Genomic DNA, 24,830 nt, shown 5'->3' on the forward strand with positions numbered 1-24,830 from the left:
CCCACAGTTAGAAAAAAACACCAGTCAGAACCTTTTGGACAGTTTTGTTTTATGTGTCCAGACAATCAAGGCTCAATGTTACAGCCATGGCCCACCCACCACCTGGGAGGTACATGATGCACAGAGGTGGCATCAGCAGAGGCTCTCCTTGCCCTCCACCCCCACAGCACAGCTGTGTGCACACAACACTCACACCCACACATGGGACAGAGGAAGGATATGGTGGGGCCAAGAGTGAGGCTCACCCACTTCTAGTAACACGTGCACAAAGCTTTGGTTCACAATGGCGCATCTGGCTGTTTTAGGGGCAACCAGTCACAGTCAAATGATTATTCACAGCTGCAGACAGGAGGCAAGACAGAAGCAAGTGTATAATTACAGCAACTTGATTGAGGATTCTGTTTTATAAAGGTCAACACAGAAGCCAACCTTGGTCACATAGGTGCTGAGGGAGGGATACACTGGGTGGCCCACAAGGCCAACATTGTCTTCCTGGAAGCAACCACCAATTGTCTCCCTGGAAACAAACACCATCTGTGCGGGATGTGGTGGACAGGCACACCCAAAGAATGGAACAATGCAACCCAGTGCTGGGCTCCTGTATCTGGCAGTGTACCATGAGCATGTGGCACCCAGAATAGGTGCTGGGAACAGGAAACCAATGTCTAACCACCAGTACCTTGCATGTGGGGACAACCCAGGGCCCCAAGCACACACACATCTACCCCTGCACCTGTCCACAGGGGCCAGGTGGAGAGCACAGGCTGCTGGTCAGAGGAGTGAGCTGGTTACCAGGCCTGGCTGCACAGGGTGGCTGCCTTTGAAATCCAGTGAAGCTACCATCCATGTGCTTGCACCAAATCTGGAGAGGAGTGCCAGTTTGTGATCAAGAATGGATTGCACTAAGGGTCTTTGTTTCCTCTTAAATAAATCCACGTGCTAAAATTCATTAATTGTTTATATCTGCTACATGATTCCAAATCTATCTTCTACACACTGTAAAAGTTTCTTTCCAAATGCTAAAATACCATAAAAGCTTTAAAAATTGAAGGGTGGACAGAGGGACTTGACTGTGCAAAAATCTTTAGTAAAAAGTTGCCAGAAGCCAGTGAAGGTAACAGGCCCCGGTGTCTAAGAAGGTGTGTTTTCAGGGCATTAAGACTCACTCAGAAAGCACTGGCCTAGTAGCTCAGTTGTTTAGAGTAGCATCCTGATACGCCAAGGCTGTGGGTTCGATCCCCGGTCAGGGCACATACGAGAAATCGACCAATGAATGCACAAATAAGTGGAACAACAAATTAATGATTTTTTTCTCTTCCTCTCTCAAAGCAATAAAAAATTTTTAAAAATTGTTTTAAAAAGACTCAGAAAAATGAACCACACCCCAGCTCAGGGCTTGGGCAATAAGAGACTCACTGGCTAAATAATAATCACCTTGATGATTTGCCTGCAATCTCTGAAAAACAGTTCTGATGCTAAAACTGTGTTTATTTTAAACCAAAATGGTCTGAAATACTCATTCCTATTATAACATTTTCAGAGAAAAAGGAAAAACACAGGAGGCAGGAAAGGGGATGGGGTGCCAGCATATGCCTTCTGACCAGGTCCCTGCAGTGGCCTGCAGGAGCCCTGGGCACAGGGTGCCATAGGTCTTGGCCATCATGTTCTCATTTCATCTGTCATCCAACTATCATTTCTTGTCAGTGCATGTTACATACTAAAATTCATAAAAACCTTCATAAAACCAGTCTGCAGCAAATCCATACAAGCAGAGGTCATCTCCACGCTCAGCTTCCACCTGTGCAGGCAGGATAAGTTGATGCTTGAACATGTCCTCAGACCTGTGGGTGGCCCACAAGGAAACGGTACAGTATGTGGCCCTGGCTGTCACCATACACTGGAGCCCCACCCCTCTGGCCCCAGCCCTCAGACATGGGACTGCAGGGGAGGAACTTAGATTAGAAGTGAGAGGCTGCAGAGTGAGCGGTGCATAGTCTCCCCAGCAGCAGAGCAGGCAGCCCTCATGCCTGGTCCACCACTACCTCACACATCCACAGTGCACAGGGGCTCGCCACCAGGCTGGGCAGATGCCACAATAGACATCTTGGGCTTCTTCCGCGTCTCCTCCTAGAAAAAAAATGGTCAGGGATGCCAGTGAGGTGGGAACAAGTGCAGCCAAGCTTCAGGCAAGAGGCTCCAAAGGGAGATGGGTGGGTAGGAAGTGAGACCAGCAGACTGATGCCAGGCAGTCTCTGGAGTAGGAGGGGACCCATGCTCTGCAATTTCAGGCTGGAAAGAGTGAAGGCCTGAGGAGTGGGCTGGGCAGGAGCCTGGATGAGAGGGTCACCCTGGATGCCATCAGAGTACCACATGATTCCCTGGGAATCAGGACACACACTAAAAAATGAAGGGCCAAGGTCAAAGCCAACAGGGATAAGCCACCTGGGTGGGTCTCTCTCCCTACCCCCACCTGCGGGCAGGAGCAAGGGATCCCTGGACCCAGAAGCCTACAAAGACAACAGGTACCTCCTTCACGGTTTATACAGGCCCAGGCTGATATCACAACTGAAAAGGTCTGAGCCCAGAGGCCTCCCGAGTGGGTGGCTTTAGAAAGCTGCACGGGGACTGAGCCCTACCTAGGTTCAACTGTACTGTGAACCATACTACCCCCTCAGAATTGCTGAGGACTCCAGGAGGAAGAGGTCCAGGATGGCAGTCTGTCACCCACAAGGACCATGAGTGTATGTGGTGGGGAGGGGGGCAGGGTTGTTGGTCCTGCCCTCAAACAGCCAGCACCAAGTGGGGACCCAAAGCATACAAGAAGCTCGGCCCTTCACAATCACAAGCCGGGGCTGCCAGCTCTCATTTATCTGTATAAAATAGTGATTCAGCATAAGTTATCACGAATGCTAAAGCTCAAGGAAAAACAAATCTAATGGAAGGCCTTTCAGGTGACTGGGCACTGCTAGGGTATCAAAAGCCAGTGATGGGTTTCTAGGGGATGGCTTTCCTCCCACAGCTGCCACTGTGTGACACAGTTTGATCCCCTCCCCTGCCTTGGGGACAAGGGGATGGAGGAGCCATGGCCTGTGCTCACCCTCTCTTCGGCCAGCCTCTTCATCTCCTCCTGCAGCTTACTCAGGATGTGCAGGTTCGGCTTGTTCTTCTTGGCATACTGCTGCAACTCAATGACGCTTTTGTCCGAGGTCTCCTGGGGAGCATAGTGCCTCCATCTCAGGACTGCCCTGGACCCCACACCAGCTGCCCCACCCTCAACCTGTGCAGAGAACATTGTGCAGTCCATGCTGCCCCCACTGCCCCATCCTCAGTGGACAGAAAGCCACAACCTCCTCCCTTCACAGGACAAAAGCACCCTGGTACCCAGATGTCTCTGCTCCTGCCCTGGCATAAGGAAGCTGGACACAGCCTCAGACACAGCCGTAAGCCAGGCACTCACCGTGCCCAGAGCCCTCAGACTGGAGTGGTACCCAGGCTGGGAGGCTGTTAGCCCCAGCCACTAAGCTATCCGCATGCCCTAGACTTTCAGTGCAAGACCCAACAGTCCTGAGGCCGTCCATCTCTCAGGACAACGGCTGTTCCCAGGGTGCCAGACCCCACCTGCTCTCCAAAAGCCACATGCTGGACTGCCTGGGCTGGATCCCTCACCCTCCAGCTTAGGAAAGGTTCCCACCCACGGCCCAAAGCAGGCTCTCTCCCCCCCCTCAATCTTAGCCTGAGAGGACGCACAGAAGACATACATAAAAGGCACAGTGTCATCTGCACTGCATCCAGGTTTTCTCAACAACACATTTCCTTAGGTTACTCTAAGGATATTGGGAGCCATCACCTCCCTCACCCGCCTTATCATGCCCAGAGCAAGGACCTCTTCAGGGATGGTTTGAGGGTCCACAGCATGATCCTTGGAGTCACCACATGCAGTCCCCACCCTCTACAGCGACCACCCCTCCACTTAATTGGGGTGCTGATAACCCAGACCATTTCTATAAACATCAGGGGAAAAATAAAAAATGTAAACACTCACCTCCCAGTACTTCCCTCCACCCAACAAAGCACACAAACCTAAGGGTATTGGTTTAAATCTTAAGATCTTGGCAAAAGCAGCAGAAACAAAACAGATGACACACACAGGCTGTTGAATTAAAGGTCAGTGACTGTAACCAAGAGAGCTGCCCTTGCATGCTCATTCTCCCTCAGCCACTATGTGGCCTCAAATTAGCACAAGGGCTCCTGTCACTGGACTAAGGTCTCAGGGCTGGCAGCACTCACCATCTGCACCTCCTGCTACTCTAGTCCCCTCCCCACACTGCCAGAGCCAGGACTAGGCCCCTTGGGCAGGGATAACCCCCACCCCAGCAAAGTCACAGAAACGACCCAGCAGAGAACCCAAGAAAGGTAGCCATGAACAAGAGCAGAGCTGCTTGAATCTGTCCCCTGTGACAGTGGGACCCCAGGCATGAACTCCAGGGTTGGGAGAGAAGTCCTGTTACCTGTTTGACCATCTTGCTGCTTTCACGGCCATACATGCGCAGTAAAGACCCCCAGTTCTTGACATGTGGGTGAAGGAGCTGCAGGATTTTCTGAGAGGCTAACTGCTTCCCGACTCTCTTATTTTTACCTGTGAAGAGGGAAAGGATATGCAGAGAGGGAGTCACAAACATCCAGCTGTCCACACAGCCATCTTGCCTAAAAAGGAACTCATCTGTCCCCTCCCCCCGAGCTAAAGGCATGTTCTACGGGAAGGGGGTAGAGAAGTGCTCCACCACCAAGCTGAGCACGAGCACCTCACAAACCCTAAACCAGGACCCGCTCTTAGCCCACTTCACAGAACTGTCCATCAGAGGCTCTAGGAGGTCAGGACATGACCAAGGTAGGTCACAAAACTTAAGAGTTCCCCCTCTCACCACAAGCCCATATTTCCAGACACACAGACAAGCAACAACTCGGTGTCATGAAGCATGTGTCCTGAGGCTCATTGGAGGCAGGCATGGGAGGAGGGCTTTACTGGAAGGCCAACAGAAGGAGTTTCCAGAGGGTATACATGTGCTGTGGAGGAAGTTTCTAAACACAGGGAAGGCAAGGCCAGCTACGATTCCAGACAGGGCCTGCGGGCTTGGAGGAGAGTGTCCTGGCACCAGGATCCTTCCTCTATTTCAAGCTCCGCCCACCAACTTAGGAGCACTTCTCAGAGTGACTGGTGTCTGCTGGAGCGCAGGGCACACCAGGTCTCATTGGGGTTCTGCAATTTTCCCAGGGCCAACTTGTACACTGCCTTCTAAATTACATGACAGTGGTTTTATGTTTATATTAGTTACAAAAAGTTTTCTTTTAAAATAAAATTATATTTTAAAAAATGGTTACTTCAAAACTCAAATTAGGTAAAGAGCATAAGCAATGCACACAAACCAGAAGGCAGAGGGGCAGCACATGCCTAGCACAGGAGTGCAGAGGGTGGCGGGGCAGAGACTCTGCTGGCATTTGAGTAGGATGCCCCCACCTACCACAGGGACAAAGAGCTGGTAGGGGGCAGAGATGGTAGGAAGGGAACACAAGGCCTAGCCAGAATGACCAGTCCAAGCCCAAGAGAGGGAGGACAGAGGCAGCTTAGACAGGACTACCAAAGTCAAGCCTCAGGCTGACTGTGTTTCAGATGTTGATGTCAGATGCTGGTGGACATGACTGTAGGCAGTCAGTGCACATGGCTGGAGCTTGGGAGCAACAGTAGAGCAGTGGTTGGGGACCAAGAAAAGGGGCTCAAAACTCCCACAGAGACCACACGGAGGAGTGCCAGCAGGGTACCACGCCCCCAGTTGTCATATGACAGCATGGTGGGTGGCAAGGAAGGGGTGGGGTCCTTACACCAGCCTCGCACTGTGTGCTTGCCACACGCCATGACATATTCACTCTTCTGATTTTTACCAGGAACCACTTCAAACTTGATGGATGTGTCACCCATTCCATGGTTTCTTTAAAAAAACAACAACAAAGACAACAGGTGACATCAGCTGAGGAGGAGGAAACAGCTGCTTCCAGAAAGTTAAGGGCTCTCTGAAGACAATGCCAACCCTTTTCCCAAAACTGCTTCTCAGCTGAAGAGGATGAGGTTCTCCAAGTACACCCAAACTGATCCCATGGGGCTCTGATGGACCACCAGGCAGAGACACTTTTGTGCATGCCAGGAACACTTGCAATGGCCCTCAGACTTTAGCATTGCCTCTTGAGCCAGGATAAATAGCCAATAAAGATGTTGGGTACCCAAATAGAAGCTCCCACGACCTGACTTAGGACAGGAAGCCCCCATCCTACCTTTTAAGGCACTCGTGGAGGATCTGATAGGGAGACAACAGTCCGGCCTTGCTGGTCAACTCGTACACCCGCGAGTCCTCAATACTGATGTGGTTAAAATACTACAAAACAAAGCAGCCACTCCTAAGTACTGGCCTTGCAGAGCTGTTCCCATGCTGTCTGCTTTCCCCAGAGGCTTCCTGTACTCCTTATCACCTCACAGAGGACCACACACCTCCCACTTCATTGAGCCTCTGAGATATGAACGTGGAGCTATTATACACCAGGCTGATGAGAGTGCCATGCGTGGGGTGGAAGACCCTGGTGCAGTGAGGGCCTGGGCTGCACAGCTAGCCAGCCTGGGAAGCCTTTTCTGAATCTGAATCTTTAGATTTCACACAATTAGTCAGAAATCTAAAGATAAGCAATCCTGGAGAAAAACCTGAAGATCACCATAAGTGAGATTACAGAAAAGAAAAGGTAAGCCAAACAAAAGCTGCAGGATCTTTGTGCTGAAAATGACCAACATCAATGAAAGACATCAAAGAAAACTTCAGTAAATGGAGGTTTTACAAATGAGAAGACTGTTGTTAAAAATAGCAATTCTCCCCAAATGTATCTATAGATTTAACACAATTTTAATCAAAATCCCAGTAGAATTTTTTTGTATATATTGACAATGTTTCTAAATTCCATATGGAAAGGTGTTTTTGAAAAAGAACAAAAAGAATTCACACTATTTGATTTCAAGACTTCAAGTTATCATGACAATGTGGAATTGGTGAAAGGACACACAGATCAAGGGGACAGAATGGAAAGTCCAGAAAGAGACCCATACATGCACCATCACTTGGCTCCTGATAAAGGTGCAAAGGCAATTCCAGTTAAACATAAATCTAATGTATGGCCCAGCAAGCCCAGGCTAAGTGGTTACCAATGCTCACATGGAAACCTGGACAGCTTCACAGCACCCTGTTGCTAATCACTCAAAATTGGGAACATGCCCTATACCCCTCAAGTGGGGGAAACACATCCACAGGGCCCTGTGGTGGGCACTACTCAACAGTAAAACAACCCAGCCATTGACACAGGCACCGGCACGGAGGGTCCCATGTGCATCATGTGCACTCACAGCCTGGTTCAAAAGCTGCCTACCCTGTGACTCCATTGACAGAATATTCTGGAACTGCTAATCTATAGGAATAGTTCAGTGCCTATCAGGGTATACAGGTGGAGGGAGTTTTGACTACAGAGACAATTTGAGAGAATTGGCGGGGGGGGGGGGGGGGGGAGACTATTTTCAAATGTCTTGTGTCATGATTGTATTCCTGGTTACATGACAAAACTATGCATTTGTCAAAACTCAAAGAACTGTACCAAAAAGTGAATTTAACTCTACATAAATTTAAAAATAAATTGAAAAGGAAAAGAAAAATTCTGGTCACTAATGCCTAAATTTTAAAATATCTGTGTACCAACCAACCCACAGCTAAGGTAGAACAGGGAACCAGAGCTAAAGGAAATGCCTATTATACCTAAGGGGGAATATATCACTTAGCAGGATAAGGAACACACATATCCTACTAAGGCTGGAGGAGCCATGGAACACGCAAGCCCTGGGTCGCCATGCTGGCCAGAGTGAAAACTGGGCAGCTCCTGCTAAGGGAACTACAGGATGCCAAACACAAAAGTAAGCAAGCACAGAGGCTATATGCCCCCAACCGGGGATTGAGCCTGCAACCCAGGCATGTGCCCTGACAGGGAATCAAACCCCAATTGCCTGGGTCCTAGGCTGACGCTCAACCACTGAGCAGCGCCCGGCCGGGCTAAAATATCTCAGCTTTAAAAAAAACATGGTCAAAAACCAATGTTATATATCACCATATTAATAAAGTAAAAGACAAAACCACACAATCATCTCAACAGATACCAAAAAACTATCTGAGAAAATCCAACATCTATCCCTGGCAAAAACTCTTAACAAACCAGGAGTAGAAGAAAACATCCTCAATCTAATACGATCCACAAACAACACAGCACGCTAAGTGAAAGAAGCCAGTTCATTTCTATGAGATGTCCAGAAATGGCAAATCCATAAAACAGCCAGTAACAAATGTATAGAGACAGAAAGTAGATTAGTAGTTTCTAGGTGTTGAGGAGCTAGGGAATGGGGAGAATTGGGAATTATTAATAAAATATTCTAAGGTTAGACTGTTGTGATGGTCACATACAAAAAGCCACTGAACTGTACAGTTTAAAAGGGTAAAATTTATGGTATATAAATTATATCAATAAAGCTTTTATTTATAAAATGCATTCTTCAGAGTTTGAGAAGACCTTGTTACAAATCATAGAATCAGATTTACCCAAAAAAGGTTCACAAGTAGTTTTAAGTGATATTTAACATAAAGAATAATCTAACTTTTGTAGACTGCCTCAAAGGTTCATTCTTACCACAAATCTACTACAAGGAGAGAGCCAACTTACTTCCAAATACATTTATCGCTCAAAAGCAACTTCCTACTACCAATTACAAGACACAGGGGACAAAAATAGGATAAAAATGACATTTTTTCCCATGCTGACACAAAGATAAGCAAGTTTCCCCTTTTATGAAATATGAACAAGGAAAATATCCAAAGCTTGGATAATTAAATCATTGAGCACAGCCTGCACTAACAGGGTTAGTTTGGAATCACAGTTCCAAACAGGGCAGTCATGACACTCACCTCAAGCTCTTCACTGTCTTTGGGCTTCTCCTCAGAAGTCTGTTTAACAAAGTCAGGGATGAGGATTTCCAGAGTAGCTCGGGCTGTGGAAAAAAACCACCACCCTGAGGATGAGGGCTTGGGTCCAGCCTCCTTCCCAAATACAGAGCAAGCTACACTGGCTCCTCCACAGGGAGGACCACGGACCCCAGGGACCCCATGGCTCAGGGGCACAAGGACCCCAGGGAGCAGCAGTACTTTAGAGACAGGGACAGTAGTGGATGGAAAAGAGCACATCCTAAGAAAAGGAGGTAGTGATTGAGGCACTTTTGCCCTGAGGCACTTGTAGCAGGTCAAGGAAGAGAAAATGTGCATTTCAGGGGAATCATGTGACATGCAGGCAAATGGCTCAGCAGAACCTGAACCAAGTAGGGAGGACTACAAACTGAGCAGGTTGTGTGAATGTGGCAGGGAAAAGCAGCCAGATCAGATGGATCCCCTGGAGAAAGCATCTGCAGGACAGAGCACAGGGATGACTCCATGCTGAGTACAGATGCCTGAGTGAGCAAAGCTGCCCCTCACCACTGGGATGGGAAAGTGGGACACTGGGGGAAGGGTGTGTGTGACAGTCTGACCCTGTAGGGTTGTAGCGCTAGCAAGACATCCAATTGCAGGTAGAGAGCAGCTGGGGTCTGGGCAGAAGTGGATCCCTATACAAGGGGAGATTGCAGAAGGGTCCTGCCACCACAATATCTCCACCCCCCATGCTGGGCCCTGCTCTGTGCCTTATCTGCTCCATGGCCCCAATAACACCCAGTCTGTTGAGCTGAAAAAGTCTTTTGGCAGAGTTTCTCAAAAAACGGACAAAAGGCTTTCCTAGAGAACGAGGCGCAATGTGAGCCCAGCACAGCCTCACAGAGAAAGGACAGACAATAATGTATTATTCCAATTGTACTCAGCATACACCATCAAAAGAAAGGAACACCAAGGGAAACACTGAGTTCCATGAGCAAAAACATTTTCACTGACCTAAGACCCAGTGAGACTTTAACAAAACTGACTTAGTTCACATTCTGTGAAGGGCAGAGCTGCTCTGGAAAGTAATATAGGAATGGTAGAAACTGTAAGAACTGACCTATGGGTACCAGGGCCTAGGGTGCACCACACATCTACCCTGCAATGTGGTCCACTCCTAAGAAGAGGCCAAATATCCCTGATGCTGGGGTAAACAGCTTTTGGAAAAGAATGCCAGTAACTACTAGTGCTGGGCACAAAAGCAAGCAGCACATACACAGTCAAAAAGAGCAATGAATTTTAACCAGAAAACAAGCTTTCCCATGGATCTGGTATGTGTTCAATGAGTGGCAGTCCCAAATTTGGAGTCTGAACGACTCAGGAAATCATCCTCACAAATGTCAAAACCACTTGAAGAGAATGCCAACAGCATGCTGATTCACCTGTTCTTCATCTCCTAGCATGCCCACGTTTTGCTGTTTAAATACAAACCCACTCTAGAACATGTGCCCAGCACAGCCAAGTCAGCTCTGTGAGTAGGGAGGAAAAAGGGTTGGGAGATTTCAGCCTGGCTGCCAATGAGTAGAGAAGGAAACAACTCTTATTTCTCAGATTTTACTTTCTATATTTAACTTTCCCAATGAGCACATAATTTTTAAAAATCAAAATAGATAATTACATAAACAAAATGGATTTTCCCCACCCATATCCCTCCCGCTTGGGCTGCTGCTCAGCCCTCCCCAGCCAAGAGGAGGGGTAGACACAGCGGGTAGCATGGGGCTTTGACACCTAAGCAGGCACATTACCAGCTTTATTCTTCGCAAGTTTTTTGCTGCTTGCAGTTCCAGATCCATAGGTCACACCATCAATGGTCACCGAGGCGCCAAAAGGCTCACTTGGGTTCTCTTAAAATTAAAATTACTGTTTTAAAACACACTTGGCAAGACATTAAAAGCGGGCTTGTGCGCACGTGAACGCGCGCACACACACACACACACACACACACACAATCTGCTCATACCAACAGACAAGTTGGGGCCAAGACTGCTGCTGGAAGGCAGAGAACTGAGGACTCCGTGAGGCACTGAGATGGGACTGAGATGGTCAGCAGGGAGAGAACACAACAAGAAAATTTCAAGAAAGGGGAACCATGGGATAGTGAGCTGGAGGAGAAACAAGAGGTCAGACACAGAGACACAGGTACCAACGTCTGTGAAAGACGGACAGGACTGTGAGAGGCAGGGATGCACAAATGTAGTAAGCCAAAGAAATGACATGAAAAACAATTAGTAATTCCTAGGTTCTGGCTTCCAAGGGAACACAAATTGGTTTTCACAAAGGTATGACATGGAAGAACAGGAGACAGCTGATGGCAAGTGCAGGCCTGAAGTCCATTCATCCACCTGGGGGAGCCTAGAGACAGTGGGAGGCCTTCCTCGGAGCAAGGAACAAAAGATGATGGGGGGAGGGAGGCGTATGAACAATAAAGGGGGAAGCAGAGGCAGTGATCCTTAGGCTGGACACATTCCATAAAAATGAACTGTCTATCCGCAACATCCTTCTCCTGTCCTTCCCTTTCATTTCTATCCCAGCAAACAGCCAACTCCCTCCTCCCCAGCCATGACCGAAGTTAGGTGTGTGACTTTAAGACTGAGACGAGGAAAGTCAAACTTACCACATTCAAAGAAATTATAAACTGGGCGGACCTTGAGGACACGCTGCATGTACTCGTGCAGGATGCAGACCTCGGATTTCCCGTTGGGGTTAATGACAAATTCTGTGACAAGAAGGACCAGCTCAACAACAGTCTGAGAACCCCACTATAAGCTAGCACTCGGGACCTGGCACCATCCAAGTTACCAAGTTATTGAATTAGAGGCTCACTGCCATGAATGTGTTGGACCTCTGCATTCATAGGGTAAATGTAAGCTTTGAATTAAAATGCAACTCACACACAAAGTATACATTTTAAGAACATCAAATGAAAAATAACAGTATAACCACTCTGCCAATGTTACAATTTACAAGCCTCAACTCACCTTTCTTCGTGGGTGCATCCTGCACAGATAGAGTAATGAGCTTCTGATTGGCCGGCAGGATGGGCCTCTCGGACTCCGCCTGTTTCCGTTTCATTTCTCGATTAAACTGCCGCCGCTCGGCCCAAGTTCTGAATTTCTTCACAGTAACTTGCTCAAAGTCAAAACGCTTCTCCAGGTAGTTCCGAAATTCCTCAAGATCTGTAAAAGATTTACCAGAGAACCAAATTACTAATTTTCAATGTAAGTTGTTTCCTCTGCCCAGTGAACAGGACAGCGATGGCCTGCCCATCAGACAGGCCCCACCATGCGATACCCACTGCTCTTTCCGTGCCTCTTTCGAAGGGCATGGAAAGCAAAGAAAGGTCCCTTCACTCAGCCAGCTCAAATTATTCTGACAGGTCCTTGTGAACAAACTTCTGGGATATTCTTTTAGTTAATTTGAAGCAAGAACAAGGATTTTAAAAAAAGAAATAATGCTTAAAAAAAATCAGATGGCCTTTAAGGCTGTCACCCCCATATCAAACAGGGACATGACTGCCAAAGGCACTCAGGGGGGCTGTGCATCCACTGCCCATCTTGCTCTCTCTCTCCCCTCCAGCCACCCTGGCAGCCTCCAAATTCAGTCACACACTCAGGCAGCTCAGGCCTTGGTACTCATCATGCCTCTCCCCACTTGGTCCCTGGCTCAGACCCACAGCTCATCCAAGTGTCTTGCCTCCATTGAGTACTCCTCCACCCCACCATTCAGTGAAGTTTCCAGGAGCCTCCCACTTTTACCATTACACCTACTACCCCCTTCTCCCCAGGACTTCCTAGAGGTTCCCATCAGCCTCAACAGTTTCCTGCCTGCCTCCTACCACTCAAGCGTGTCATCACACCCAGCCCTAAGAGAAGTCCCACATGAAGGTGGAGACAGGGGTTATGTGTACAAAGACCAAGATGTAGTGTTTTAAAACAAAAGAATGCAAAACAATATGCTTGCACCTACTTAACTATAAACTGAAACTACATACTTCTTTACATATGAATGCAGAGAAGTGACTCTGGAAATAAGTACCAGTGGTCACCTCTCACAGAACATGTCAGAATTGAGAGGCAGGTGTTTTAGAAAAATGGGAACACATTCATTTACACGTGCATAAAAGATGGTATGAAAAAATAAACTGGTCTCAGAGAGCTCCCTTCCAGCTAGGTCGCTGAGAAAAGCCCCAACACACCAACAGAAGACAGAGGAAGCTGACTTGGATAGGGGAGGAAGGCATACCAGGCAGACAAGTTGAGGGGAGACCAGGTCCATCCACTGGGGGGAACTGGGAGACCAGTAAGACTGCCCTTTCCCCAGATGTCCAAGGCTCCAACCAGCACACTGCTTCTCCCCCCCGCTAGCAATTCTAGGGCTCCTTACATGGAATAGTTATGAGACAAGCCAAGCAGCAATACAATCAGAAAACCTGAAAACACAAAGTCCTCTTTGAAAAGATTTAGCAGGTGTACTAAAACAGTTTGCCATCACTGACGAGACAACTAAGACTTGAATGGGTAGCCCGGCTGGAGTGGCTCAGTTGGCTGAGCATCGTCCTGTGCACAGAAGGGTTGCGGGTTCAATTCCCCAGTCAGGGCATGTATGGAAGGCAATCAACTGATGTTTCTCTCTCACATCAATGTTCCTCTCTCTCTCTAAGCGTATCCTTGGGTGAGGAATAAAAATAACAGTAAATTTTTTTTTTAATTAAAATGCTTAAAAAATAAAATTAAATAGGTAGAACTAACCTAAAAGACACAGAAGAGTGAGAAACACCAACACACACCCGCAATTGCAGGATTTAAGCATGAAATGTCCACAAAATAATGACAGTTTCCCAACAATGAGTCCATGGATTGAAGCAGCCCACTCTGAGTGCATCAGGATAAATCAAAATGTCACACAGAATACATCCTACTGAAAAAAGACTTCAGGAAAGAACATAAAAATGACCAGAGAAAAGGTCAGTCCACACTAACAGTAGCCATCACCACGGCAGCATTGGCCATATTGACCCTGCAGAGCCCAAGAGCAGGGGCCTAGGGCGTGGGACCCAGGTAGGTTCTCCAAAGAACAGGGAGATGGGCCTTTCCAGCCATGCAGAGGTAGACAGAGGTCTCAGCAGTCCCTTCCTCACAGACATAACTAGGAACAGGTGGTCATCAGCAGAAGGAAGGGGATCCAGGGAAGGCATGGAATGTAGTAGCATCCCTGCAGACAGTACAAGGTGGCAAAGGGGAAAGAAAGAGTTCAGTCTGGAAACTTACCAACTGATTCGTCTTTGCACACCTCAACTTTGGCCTTCACCTGCCCCAGGGCCCCAGGGGCAGCCTCAGCTCCCAGCAGGTCCTTCTCATCTGGGGGCCCCGAGTCGGCCCCCATGGAGTCAGGCTCTTCCAGGGGAAACTCCAGCTCTGCAGATCGGCCGAGGGGCTTGACAGGGGATACCTCCCCACTAGGGGCAAGCTCACTGTTTTGCTCCCTCTCCTCATTGTCCTTCATTTTCTTGTAATGCAGACAAGGGATGCTACTCAGAGGAGGGTCATGTTTCTGTGGGTAGTAAAATTGCAACAGATTATAAGCATGAACCCGGATGTCTGAATATCTGATGTATTTCACCTGCCTCGGCTTGGATATGATGCAGTGTGTGCAGATGTGCACGTTCTTGTCTTTGAATTTACAAGACTAAATTCATGACTGATGCATTCCCTACCCGTATGCTTCCTGTTCCCAAGAAGTATGGTCTGGACCAGGTGACCACCCGAGACTCTCTGTGTAGGTACACGGGGACTCCGGAGTTATGGAATGTCATGATCCACCCATCAGGCAATGGTTCTGTAGGTGGGCGGCCACGACCTGCACAGAAGAACATCCTATAATCACTTGCAAAACACAAAAGCTATTGGGATTTTTTTTAAATTGACATACAGCAGATAAAAACGGTAAAACAGACCAAATAGTGAAAAGAACCTCTAAGAACTAAGCAAGTAGGAAAGTGCCCCACCTTCCGGATAGAGCCCATCCCAGCCCTGTCTTGTTGCTTGGTACCTCCCAGCACGTTCTGTGCATGAAATTGTGCTCTCCTTGTACTTGTTTATCTGGGTTTAACCAACAGAGTCTAAGTCCCTCTTTGACAGCAGGGAGCTGCCTGCCTTGCTCACTTTTTACTGCTATGCCTAGAACAGCATGTGGTGCATGAAGGAGCCTCGGGGCTGCCTCCAAAGCTAGTGAGGACCATGGACACTCAATTGCTCACCTTCCTGCACTGGCTGTGGTCAGAGACACCCTGAGGCTGGGCAAGCTTTGCAAATAAACTGCACATCTGTTGAACACTACTCCCTTGGACCAGATGACAAACTTTCATTGTAACTAAGCTGCAAAACTCTCACCAGCATATAAAACACTACTTCAGCCCTGGCCAGCATGGCTCAGTGCTTAGAACATCAGCCCGTGCACCAGACATGGGTTCGATTCCCAGTCAAGGGAAGTATCTGGGTTGTAGGTTCGATCCATGGCCCTGGTAGGGGCTGGAGCAGGAAGCAACCAATCGATGTCTCTGTCACACTGATGTTTCTTTCTCTCTCTCTCTGTCCTTCCTCCCTCCCTCCCACTCTCTCTAAAAAAAAAAAAGAAAAGAAAAAAGAGGCAATGGATAAAATACCCTTGGGTGAGGACTGAAAACAACAACAAAACACTAATTCAAGTTAGTATATTTCTAAATCAGTTTTAAAACACTACTCACAACCCCTTCCTTGCTTTATAGGCAATCAATAAAAAGCTCAAGACTTGTTATCCACTTGATACCAAGCCCAGCTGCTGGGAAAAGCATAAGTTAAAATTTTTGGAAACAAAGCAAATGAAATCTACAAAAATATATACACAATGAAAACAGCACCACTGACTCTCATGAAAAGGAGTGGCACCCCAGTATCAGGTCGCCACCCAGAAAGGAGGGCTGGCCCTAGGCCTGACACCCACAGTGGCCTACACTGGACAGCTGGCCCCTGGGAGGGAGTGCTCCAGGTCAAAAGTGCATCAACCCTGTCAGGCACTCTCCCCAGTGAGCCAAGGGCCAAAGAGCTGCCTTACACCAACTGTGAGCTAAGTCAGAAGAAGCAAATGAAATACAAGCCAAGCACAGGTGCATCCGGGCCACTCATTTATGACTACGAGTGGTCATAAAGTTGCCCTGGCTGTCTAAAGAGATTACATGCCACTCATATGCAGTCTGTGAGCATGAGGACCAAACTGCACTCCTAAGAGGGAGGCACCACTGCCAGGCAGGCTGCCAGATGGTGAAGCTGCAGAGTGAAAGGCAGTGCCCATGCAGGTAGGCCAAGTGGCCAGGCATACTGCTAACCTGTACACTGCTCAGGACCGACACAACTTTATCTGCTAAGAATGAGGTTGCTGAAACCACAAAAAGAGCACAAAGCAAATCTGCCAGAGGTACCGAGGTGAAGACTGCCCCTCAACCCTTTCTCAGGAAATAAGACCCAAGTTCATCTCTGTCGGCAATCAATGAATCCAACACCTGTCCTATTCCAACCACTAGCCAACACGGGCAGACATGCCTGCCAACCACTGACACATCCACTACACAGCCAGGGGAGAATGCATACGACCTGCCCCTTGATTTCCTCCCATCACATTTCATCATCTTCTACACCCTGCACCTCAGCCTAAGCTGTCACCTGTCTGCCCACCTGAGTCCCCAAGCATCTCTTCAGCCCCTCTCCACTGTCCGACTGCCCAGCCCAACATCTCCACCTGGACACTCACAGGTGCCTCCAGGACAGGATAGACAGAAACCAACAGACTCCAGACTGGCACTGCACTGGCAAAGGAGCTTGGCAAACAAAACTCTGGGTGTCTCCCCACTGCTCTCCACACTGTCCTCAAACCCAAGTGTAAATCCCACTGCCTGCACCTTCAGAACATCTCCACCTGTACACCAGGAGCTCCCACCATGCCCACCTGAAGTACGCATGTCATTCTGCAGCCACAGGAGCCATGCACTTAGATAAAAATTGTTTAATATTTGTATGCTTTTTTTCCCACCAGCTATAAAGATACATTTTTTCCAAATTACCAGTATCCTTTTAATTTTAAAATATATGTTTGTTTTAAAAACCAAATCATTAGGTTTAAGATTTTTTATTGAGAGCAATTATGCTACAATAAGGCTTACTCTACCATCTACCATCTTTTGTTTTATTTTGTTTTCAAAATCTGCTTTCTTCTAGTGGCTTTCCCCGAGAGCAAAAGAGTCTAGAACTTGGACCTTGACCTTCACTTGCCACCATGCTGAGCACCCACCTCTAGCCTCAGCCTCTACACATTGGATGCTTGTCTTGTCGTCTCACCAATGTCCCCTCCTCAGGGGTCCCCTCCCAGTTCCTCTCCAAGACACCAGCCTCTCTGGTTTCCACAGCACACACCATGATCTGCATCTGGGTGGTAGTGCTTCTGGGTGCATCCTTGGGTCTCATCTGTTTTTCCTTCATCAGACATGATTATCTTGCCCTCAAAAGCGTGCGCACGCTGCTGTCTGGTATTCCAAAAGGCTCTCAAACCTACACTTCTGCGAACACTCACTACTTTTTTACCCAACTTACTTTTGAGCACTGTTTTAATCTTGGTCATCATTGGCTGCACACTTGTCTCTCCATCAGATGGATGGTCGCTGTCTCCTCCATATTTCTCCTCCACTCTCCTCTTTTTGGGAGCACAAAGGCCTTCTTCCAACAGAGCATCAACATCGTTGTCAAAATCATCCTGCAAAACATACTGTTCAGACACCATGGCCCTGGCACCTACATTCCTGCACCATGGGCAAGCTTAATGACACTAGTGAGAAAGGACACAGAAATGAGGCACTCTGGAAGGGACCTAGATGTGCCTTTATGGTGCATGATCATCTGAAAAACAAACAGGATGAAACCAACAACTGAAGCCAAAAGGCTTGGTCCCGGAGCACATCTCAGCAGCACTTTCCAACTCAGGTTGGGTAAAAGGTACAAGGCTGACCTGTCAGCCAAACTTTTTATTAATTTAAAAATCTGGACTCTTTATGGCTGTCTCTTTTCCACATTAACGTTATTCCACCTCAAATGGGCTTTTTTTCTCTGCAACATCAGCTTACAAAAGATGCTGCAGTTCCCAAACACCTCTCTTTGGGTTTTGTTAAGAGCACTCCAAAGGAGAGGTCACCGACATACCTCGTAGGAGAAATTCAAGGCCTCTTCATCCATTCTGTCTCTTTGCACGATTGCTTTAGCCGTGAACCCGCCTGCTCCTTCTTCATCTAGCTCCAAATTGTCAGTAAAATCTTCTAACTCATCGAGCACTGCATACTCCACTCTCTTTTCCTGATCCAGCTCATTCTCCTCATCCTTTTTATCAGCACTCTCACCCCCTATGCCTACCCCATTACCAACACTCCCGCCAAAGGGACAAGCATGCATGTCTCCACTGACAGGGCTAAGGGCCAGACCGCACTCTGCACGAGCGTCGCGCTCCACTCCTGTGTACAGCACCTTCCTGTCCTTACTCCTGCAGCTCTCGGTAAAGCTCACACTAATCTTTACATCCTTAAGCAACTTAAGGTCAGGGGAGAACTTCCGGACCGCAGGTGCGTGCCGGGCGGTGCGCGGGCTGTAGCCACTACAGTTCGGGTCTATGAGGAGGCGGGCTTTAGAGAAGGATCCTTTGGAGAGAAGAGAAGCTCCGTAGAAGTTGAGTGGGTCCTCAGCAGGGGGTTCGGCCTGTCCATCACCACCAGAGCCAACGTCCATTACCTCTGCATCACTGGACGTTTGCAGGGGAGGTGGTGGAGACTGTTCACGGGGCAGCGCTTGGAGGGGGCAAGCACGTTTCTCCATCACTGCTTCTCCTGCGGGCTCACGCGGGAGAGGAGAGGGACTCTCATATGTCTCCATAGTAAAAGTGGTTAAAACTATTTTAAAAGACCAGTTTTTAAAAACCTTACATAAATCTATACAGCTAACATGCACAAGTCCGTTGAGACCCGGTGCCGTCCTGCCCGCGCTGCACACGCTGGCGGCTTAGTCAAGCTGGCCACATTGCTCTTTTCATTAATGTAGACAGCTTTTAGAACCACTGCCTCAATTATTGGAAATCACAATGCACTCAGCTTAAATGACTGACGACTAAGCGAGTCTGTCTTCATGCCAAAGTGGCACCTTTCTTCTTCTACCTGCAAAGAGATTTAAAAACATCGTCACAAAATGACAGAAACCTTTCGCTTCCCTGGTACCAAAAGTCAAGTGCTATTAACATTGTAGCAAAGAAAATAATACTGCCTAAGAGAACCTTTTAGGCTTTAAAACAAACTGCCTTTACTTTGTTTCTTAGAACCTAAATGATAGTAAGTCCAAAGTTAAATACTTTATTTAATAGTCCACTGTAGTTCCTACTTCAGAAGCATAAACACAATATTTAATCTTAAGGCTCAAAAAGATTAAAAAAAAAACCTACACTGAACTTCACCACAGCATTCCACTAACTCAGTTTATTAGGTAAGCAAGCACGTGGTGCAAGGCTGCCCTTTCCAGAACACACATAAGGTGTGTGGCCTTCCTCCGGCCATCAGAGCAACATCAATCTACTCACCTGCTAGGGCTGGGTCAGTCAGAGGGTGAGCACGAGACCCTCAGCTCAACTCTGCAGCACTAGGGCCTCAGAGGTACGGCCAGGCACTCTGCTACCCTGGAACCCCAGGGCTCTCCTGGGCCCACAAGGTGGCACGTGGACCGGGATAGTGATGCAGCGTGCTGAAGTTGCCAGAGGTGGCGTGGTTCTGTTCCCAGTAGAGGAGGGGGTGTGGCTGTGGGAAGGGAGCCAGGCCAGGGTTGGTGGGGCAGCTGCAGGAGACAGCTGGAGCCAAGGCACAGGGAGTTCTAGGTACCATCTGGAGCCTGGCTCCATCCTGGGGGCAATGAGGAGCCACCCAAGGTGAGGCGACTCTCATGCCACAGTTTAATCCCTATTTGAGAAAGGAGACTAACCCCTGTGCCCAAGGTGTAGGAGTCCTGTAGGCCAGAGGGCCAAGGTGTGAAAGAGGAACAGGAGCCTTTAAGAACAGTGAAGACACCGAACTAACCACTCTGCTGAATGGGTAGATGTGGAGAGCACAGACAAGAGGTAACTGAAAGCAAATGAGGCTTTTCCCTGGAGGACACATGTTCCAACATTCAGGCAGGAGCCAGTAGAGAATAGATGAAGCCTCCAGGCAGACCTGTGCAGCAGGTGCTGAGGCCACAGCTCTGGAACTGTTAATGGCCCAGAGAAAAATGGCCAGAACACATTAGGGAGGTGGTAGTCATCAAAACCACAGAAGAGAGGCTGCCCAGAAAGGGAACACAGACAGAGAACAGGGTTGAGGACACAACTCTGAGAAGATTCACTCCAGAGGAAGCACGACAAAAGGGCTGATACGAGGCTGAGAAGGCAGCTCAGAGGGGCAATCCAAATCCCAGAGGTATGCAGGAGGCCTGGGTATCAGAGCAAATGCACATGCAGGTGCGCGCGCGCGCACACACACACACACACACACACACACACACACACATGAATATGCCATGCACAGGGGTACAGATACACTCATGCATGCCCATATATGCACGTGGCAGCGTGACTGGTTGCACAAACAGGAATCAGCAGTTATCACACATTTTAAAAGTTTGGGGTAAAGGAACACGGTGTGGTGGTTGTACTTTGAAGATGGCACAACATAAAAACCAGGAACTTGTTTAGATTTAATCAATTCATTCAACAAATACTGTCCACTCCAAGGCACTACCATGAATAGGAGAAAAGGTCCCCACCACCTGGACACAGTTGAAAGGGCAATGATCACCGAGCTGTCACTCTATTTCCAAGATTCTAAGGTGTCCTTACTGTTCTGATTTCAGTGGTAACTTAACACAGTACCTCCCCAGAGCTGTGTCCATCAAAGGTGTTAAGGATGAAGGAACTGCAGCACACAGATAATGACAGATAGACTGAACTGCAGTAAACACACAAGAGGCTGCAACCAGAGAGGCACCAGGAACACTAAGTAGAGTACTGCCAGTCTCCTGGCAACCAAGAAAGATCATTTTAAGAGAAGGACATGCAGGTCAGTATGCCCAGTACTACAGAGCACAGATCAGACCAGGACCAAAACCCTCAACACCTGGCAAGTCTGCCCAGACTCCAGCTAGAGTCAATCCCTGACTCTAGGGGCTGGGGAAAAAACCTAAAATGAGCAAGATATGAGGACATGGGGGGATTGAAGATAAATGGCAGTACAAGATGGAGAATGCCTGCTACCATGTTAAAAGGCTAAGAAGCGGCCATGTAGAAGCACAAAGCAAAGATGACAATGATAATATAACAAGGAGGCCTTGAAGAGGTGCACAGGGTGGGGCTGGAGAGCTGTGGAGAAAACTGTGAGCTCCCTGGGAAATCAGGAAAACCTGCCCAGCCCCAGAGGGCAACAGCTCGAGATGCAAAACCCCACAGTGGGGCAGTCCTGGACAAGTTTCTTACTTTCCCTCCACAAGCTTTGACTACTCATTCAACAAGTGCTTGCTGAACACCTTCGATGTGGTGCACACACACTATCCTAGATGCTGAGGACACCAAACAGACAAAATTCGTGCCCCACAGAGCTCACATTTTAGCAGGAGATGGTCAAGTAACAACTACGAAAAACTGAGAAGTGCTCAAGAGAAAACAAAGCAAGGAACTGGGGAAGGGGAGGCAGCTTCAGAAAGGGTGGACAGTAAAGGCCTCGCAGCCAGTGTCCATCTGAAGGTAAGGAGAGTGAGTCAAGTGGGTAGCGGGGGTGTGAGGAAGGGACATTCCAAGCACACAGAGAAAACAAAGGCCCTGGGGTAGGAGTGTGGTGTGGCAGGTGAGAGCAGTATGCCGAGGGTGAATGAGAGGAAGCCAAGTCTGTGAGGGTGAGCAAGACCAGGACTCTGGCTCTTGTCTTGAGATGGGCCACTGGACAGGAAGGTCCAAGCAGTGAGGTCACATGACCCAAGGACAGCAGTGGCAGCCAGCTCTCAGCCGACCCTGTTCTAAGTGCTCCATGCATTTTCATTCTCCAGTGCTCACACAGCACTGAAAGGTTAAGCAATTTGCTCAAGGTCACACAGCTAGAAAAGTGGTGGAGCTGTTTTACCACCCAGGCAAGTTGATTCCAGTCTGTACTGCAATGTAAAAGAACCATTCTATGTCCAGAATTTTAGGAGGGGGTTGAGGGGAAGGACATGGGTGAGAGCAAAAAGAATTAAGAGGCTTACCAGGCTTAAGCCGAAATGGTCCTGAGGGTTGTATGTAGGCCTGAGAGGAATCCAGGTGGCTCCAAGCTCAAGAACAGAGCTGTCATGCACTGAGGTGGTGAAGGCAGCATGAGGAGTGTTTTGGGGTAAAGATCGGGGTTTAAGTTTGGACATGGCTACTTGGCATCAAAGTAACGCAGAGATGTGGAAGAGGCCACTAGAAAAGTCAGGCTGCAGTTCAGATGGAAGGCTAGGGCTGGAGATGGGGATGGAGATGTCACGGCATTAAAGTCACGAAGCTGGATGAGATCACCAAGGAGAGGAGGGCAACTACAGGAGAGGCCATGACTGGGCAAACCAATCAGAAGTTTCCTACCCCCAAGGTCATGGTTAAACTATAAAACAACACTTGGGAACTGCCCCACACAGTGCCTGGCCATAAAGGACTCAAAAGATGGTTCATCTTGCCACTGGCCTCACTAGTGCTTCAGATGATCTAACACATGGATGCAAATCTTGCTTGCCAAGTGGACTGTAAGCCAGCAGCAGACTCACAGCAGGCTTCCCTGAATCCCTGACACAGGGATAAAACCAACATACTTGGACAGCACCCTTTGTTGGAGTCCACTTACTGGGCTGGCATGGAGGCACAGCTGTGATAGTACAAAGCTGTGGCTGCTGCCTTTTGGTCAAGCCTCTCCTCCTGCGGCTTCCCGCCCAGCCCAGCAGCAGTATGACCTCATCCATTCCTTTTGTCATCCTCCAACTCACAGGCAGCACCAACGACTGGCCATTCACTCCCTTTGGTGAGCGAAGGCCAGTGACGGGGTTGCCCACAGCCTGGTGACTGAGAAGTCCATTCTGCTGCCAGGAAAGAGAGGGTCCTGTCCTGGTAGTTGGCCTCGCAGTCATCAGCACTAGACTGGACTGCCCAGCATCGAGCATCGGGTAACAAGGTACATGCAAACATGCAAAAACGTAAATCAAATTCCTACCATGAGCAACCCAAGTCCATCAGATGATATTTGACAGGTACAACTGTCAACAGGTTGCCACCTTACATTTATTTCTACCACGATCATTGTTATAGCAAAAGCACATTCCGGTTATCTATGTGATAATCAATTCATGAGTATTCAGTGGACGAAAAGACTTGGGCGGCTTCTCAGATTTCCCGCAGGGTCCTAAGCGAGCACTACAATGTTCATACCTTTCCCGCCTGAAAGCGATGCTAAGGCTTCGGGCCCACAGGGCGAGGGGTTTCTTGACACTCGCGCGGTTAACTTGGGCGGAAAGCGACCGGCGTTGGCGCCACCTGGGCCCCGGGCCCGCCCCCCCGGCCACAGTACCTCACCGTCCCACCCCCCCGCCGGGCGGGACTCCAGCCCGGCGCTCTCCCAGGCCCGCCGCCCTAATACTTCACAAAGGCCGAGACTCCGCGTGGCCAGGCCCTCCTCACGCACACCCGCCCCACCCCGCCCGGCCCCGCCCCATCCCGCCGTGCCGCCGGGGCCCGCGCGGCCCTCCGCCCGAGAGGGTAAGGGCGCGCCCTCGCGCAGGCCGCAGCGCCCGCCCGGCCCGCGGGCGTCCCTCGCGCCCAGCACCTACCTCCGGCGCCCGCGGCCTGCCCGAGCTGCCCGCAGCCCGACCACAATGGGGAGACCCTCACTGCCCGGCCGCCACCGCCAACCAGAAAGGCCACCCAGGCTCTCCCGGGTCGGCGGGACCCGCCTGCCGCGCGGGCGAGCGGAGGGCGGGCCTTGGCGGCGCGTGGCCAATCCCTGGGCGCGGCCGCCCCGCATTGGGGAAACCGCGGAGCGGGCTGCGGAGGGCGCCAATCGGCGGCGTAGGGCTCTCGCGGCCTCGGCCCGCAGCCCAATAGCGCAGCCGCGCGGGCGGGACCAGAAGCTGAGGCCGCGGCCGCGCTAACGGTCACAGCCCGGGCGGGGCTCGCCGCGCGGAGGGCGATCGTCGCGAGGAGCGCCGGGAACGGGGCGCGCAGGGGACGCCGGGAACAGGGGAGCGCGGGGAATGCCGGGAACGGGGGGGGCGGAGGACCCCGGGAGCTCGGGAATGTCGGTAGCTGAGGGCGCTGGGATGCTTCCCGGGCTTCCTCCGTCTCCAGTGTAGCCAGTGCAGGGGAGAGTGTCCACACAGAAGTTTTCCAATTAACATCATTAAACAGAATCATTGGGGAAAAAAATGACAAGTATCCTCAATTGTCTGGCACTTTTCCACTTGTTAATACTGTATCAGGAGCCTCAAGAAACGGAGGATATAAGTAAATGAAGGGACCACTCTTCCTTAGTTAGACCAGATTCCCAGTAAGTAAATGTAGAAAGAATGGAGTAATAGAAAATATCCCACTTCACATTAACTGCTTCAGACAAAAATCATAGATCTGATAAAACGTGGGCAAAAGTATGAGAAACCGGTGGTGAGTTTTACA

At 49.2% G+C, this 24,830-nt stretch overlaps 1 protein-coding gene across 4 annotated transcripts; it reads right to left on the reverse strand.

Moving 5' to 3' along the window:
* Positions 1 to 32: 32 nt before the first annotated feature.
* Positions 33 to 24,093, reverse strand: DGCR8 (DGCR8 microprocessor complex subunit). 4 transcript variants are annotated; one of them, XM_087828399.1, is made up of 14 exons: positions 23,986 to 24,093; positions 18,308 to 19,301; positions 17,705 to 17,864; positions 14,800 to 14,942; positions 14,354 to 14,636; positions 12,065 to 12,262; positions 11,701 to 11,802; positions 10,832 to 10,930; positions 9,033 to 9,115; positions 6,325 to 6,425; positions 5,878 to 5,984; positions 4,509 to 4,636; positions 3,098 to 3,211; positions 33 to 2,127 (listed from the first exon to the last, which is right to left on the reverse strand). In XM_087828399.1, the coding sequence occupies exons 2-14, from the start codon at positions 19,025 to 19,027 to the stop codon at positions 2,044 to 2,046; spliced, it is 2,322 nt and encodes a 773-aa protein (XP_087684525.1). In that variant the 5' UTR covers positions 19,028 to 19,301; positions 23,986 to 24,093; the 3' UTR covers positions 33 to 2,043. The 4 variants fall into 4 exon arrangements, with proteins under 4 accessions (XP_087684525.1, XP_087684524.1, XP_087684526.1 ...); XM_087828398.1 differs by lacking the exon at positions 23,986 to 24,093 and adding an exon at positions 19,722 to 20,655 and having other exon boundaries at positions 18,308 to 19,305; XM_087828400.1 differs by lacking the exon at positions 23,986 to 24,093 and having other exon boundaries at positions 18,308 to 18,981; positions 19,078 to 20,655.
* Positions 24,094 to 24,830: the final 737 nt, after the last annotated feature.

This window comes from Miniopterus natalensis, chromosome 20 (assembly GCF_054644295.1).
Source record: "Miniopterus natalensis isolate mMinNat1 chromosome 20, mMinNat1.hap1, whole genome shotgun sequence".
NCBI classification, from domain to species: domain Eukaryota; kingdom Metazoa; phylum Chordata; class Mammalia; order Chiroptera; family Miniopteridae; genus Miniopterus; species Miniopterus natalensis.

Coding starts and splice junctions, on each gene's coding strand:
- DGCR8 (XM_087828399.1), bottom strand. CDS start 19,027: ATGGAGACATATGAGAGTCCCTCTCCTCTCCCGCGTGAGCCCGCAGGA. Junction 11,803..12,064: donor GGATGCACCCACGAAGAAAG/GTGAGTTGAGGC, acceptor TTCTTGTCACAG/AATTTGTCATTAACCCCAAC. Junction 6,426..9,032: donor AAGACAGTGAAGAGCTTGAG/GTGAGTGTCATG, acceptor TTTGTTTTGTAG/TATTTTAACCACATCAGTAT.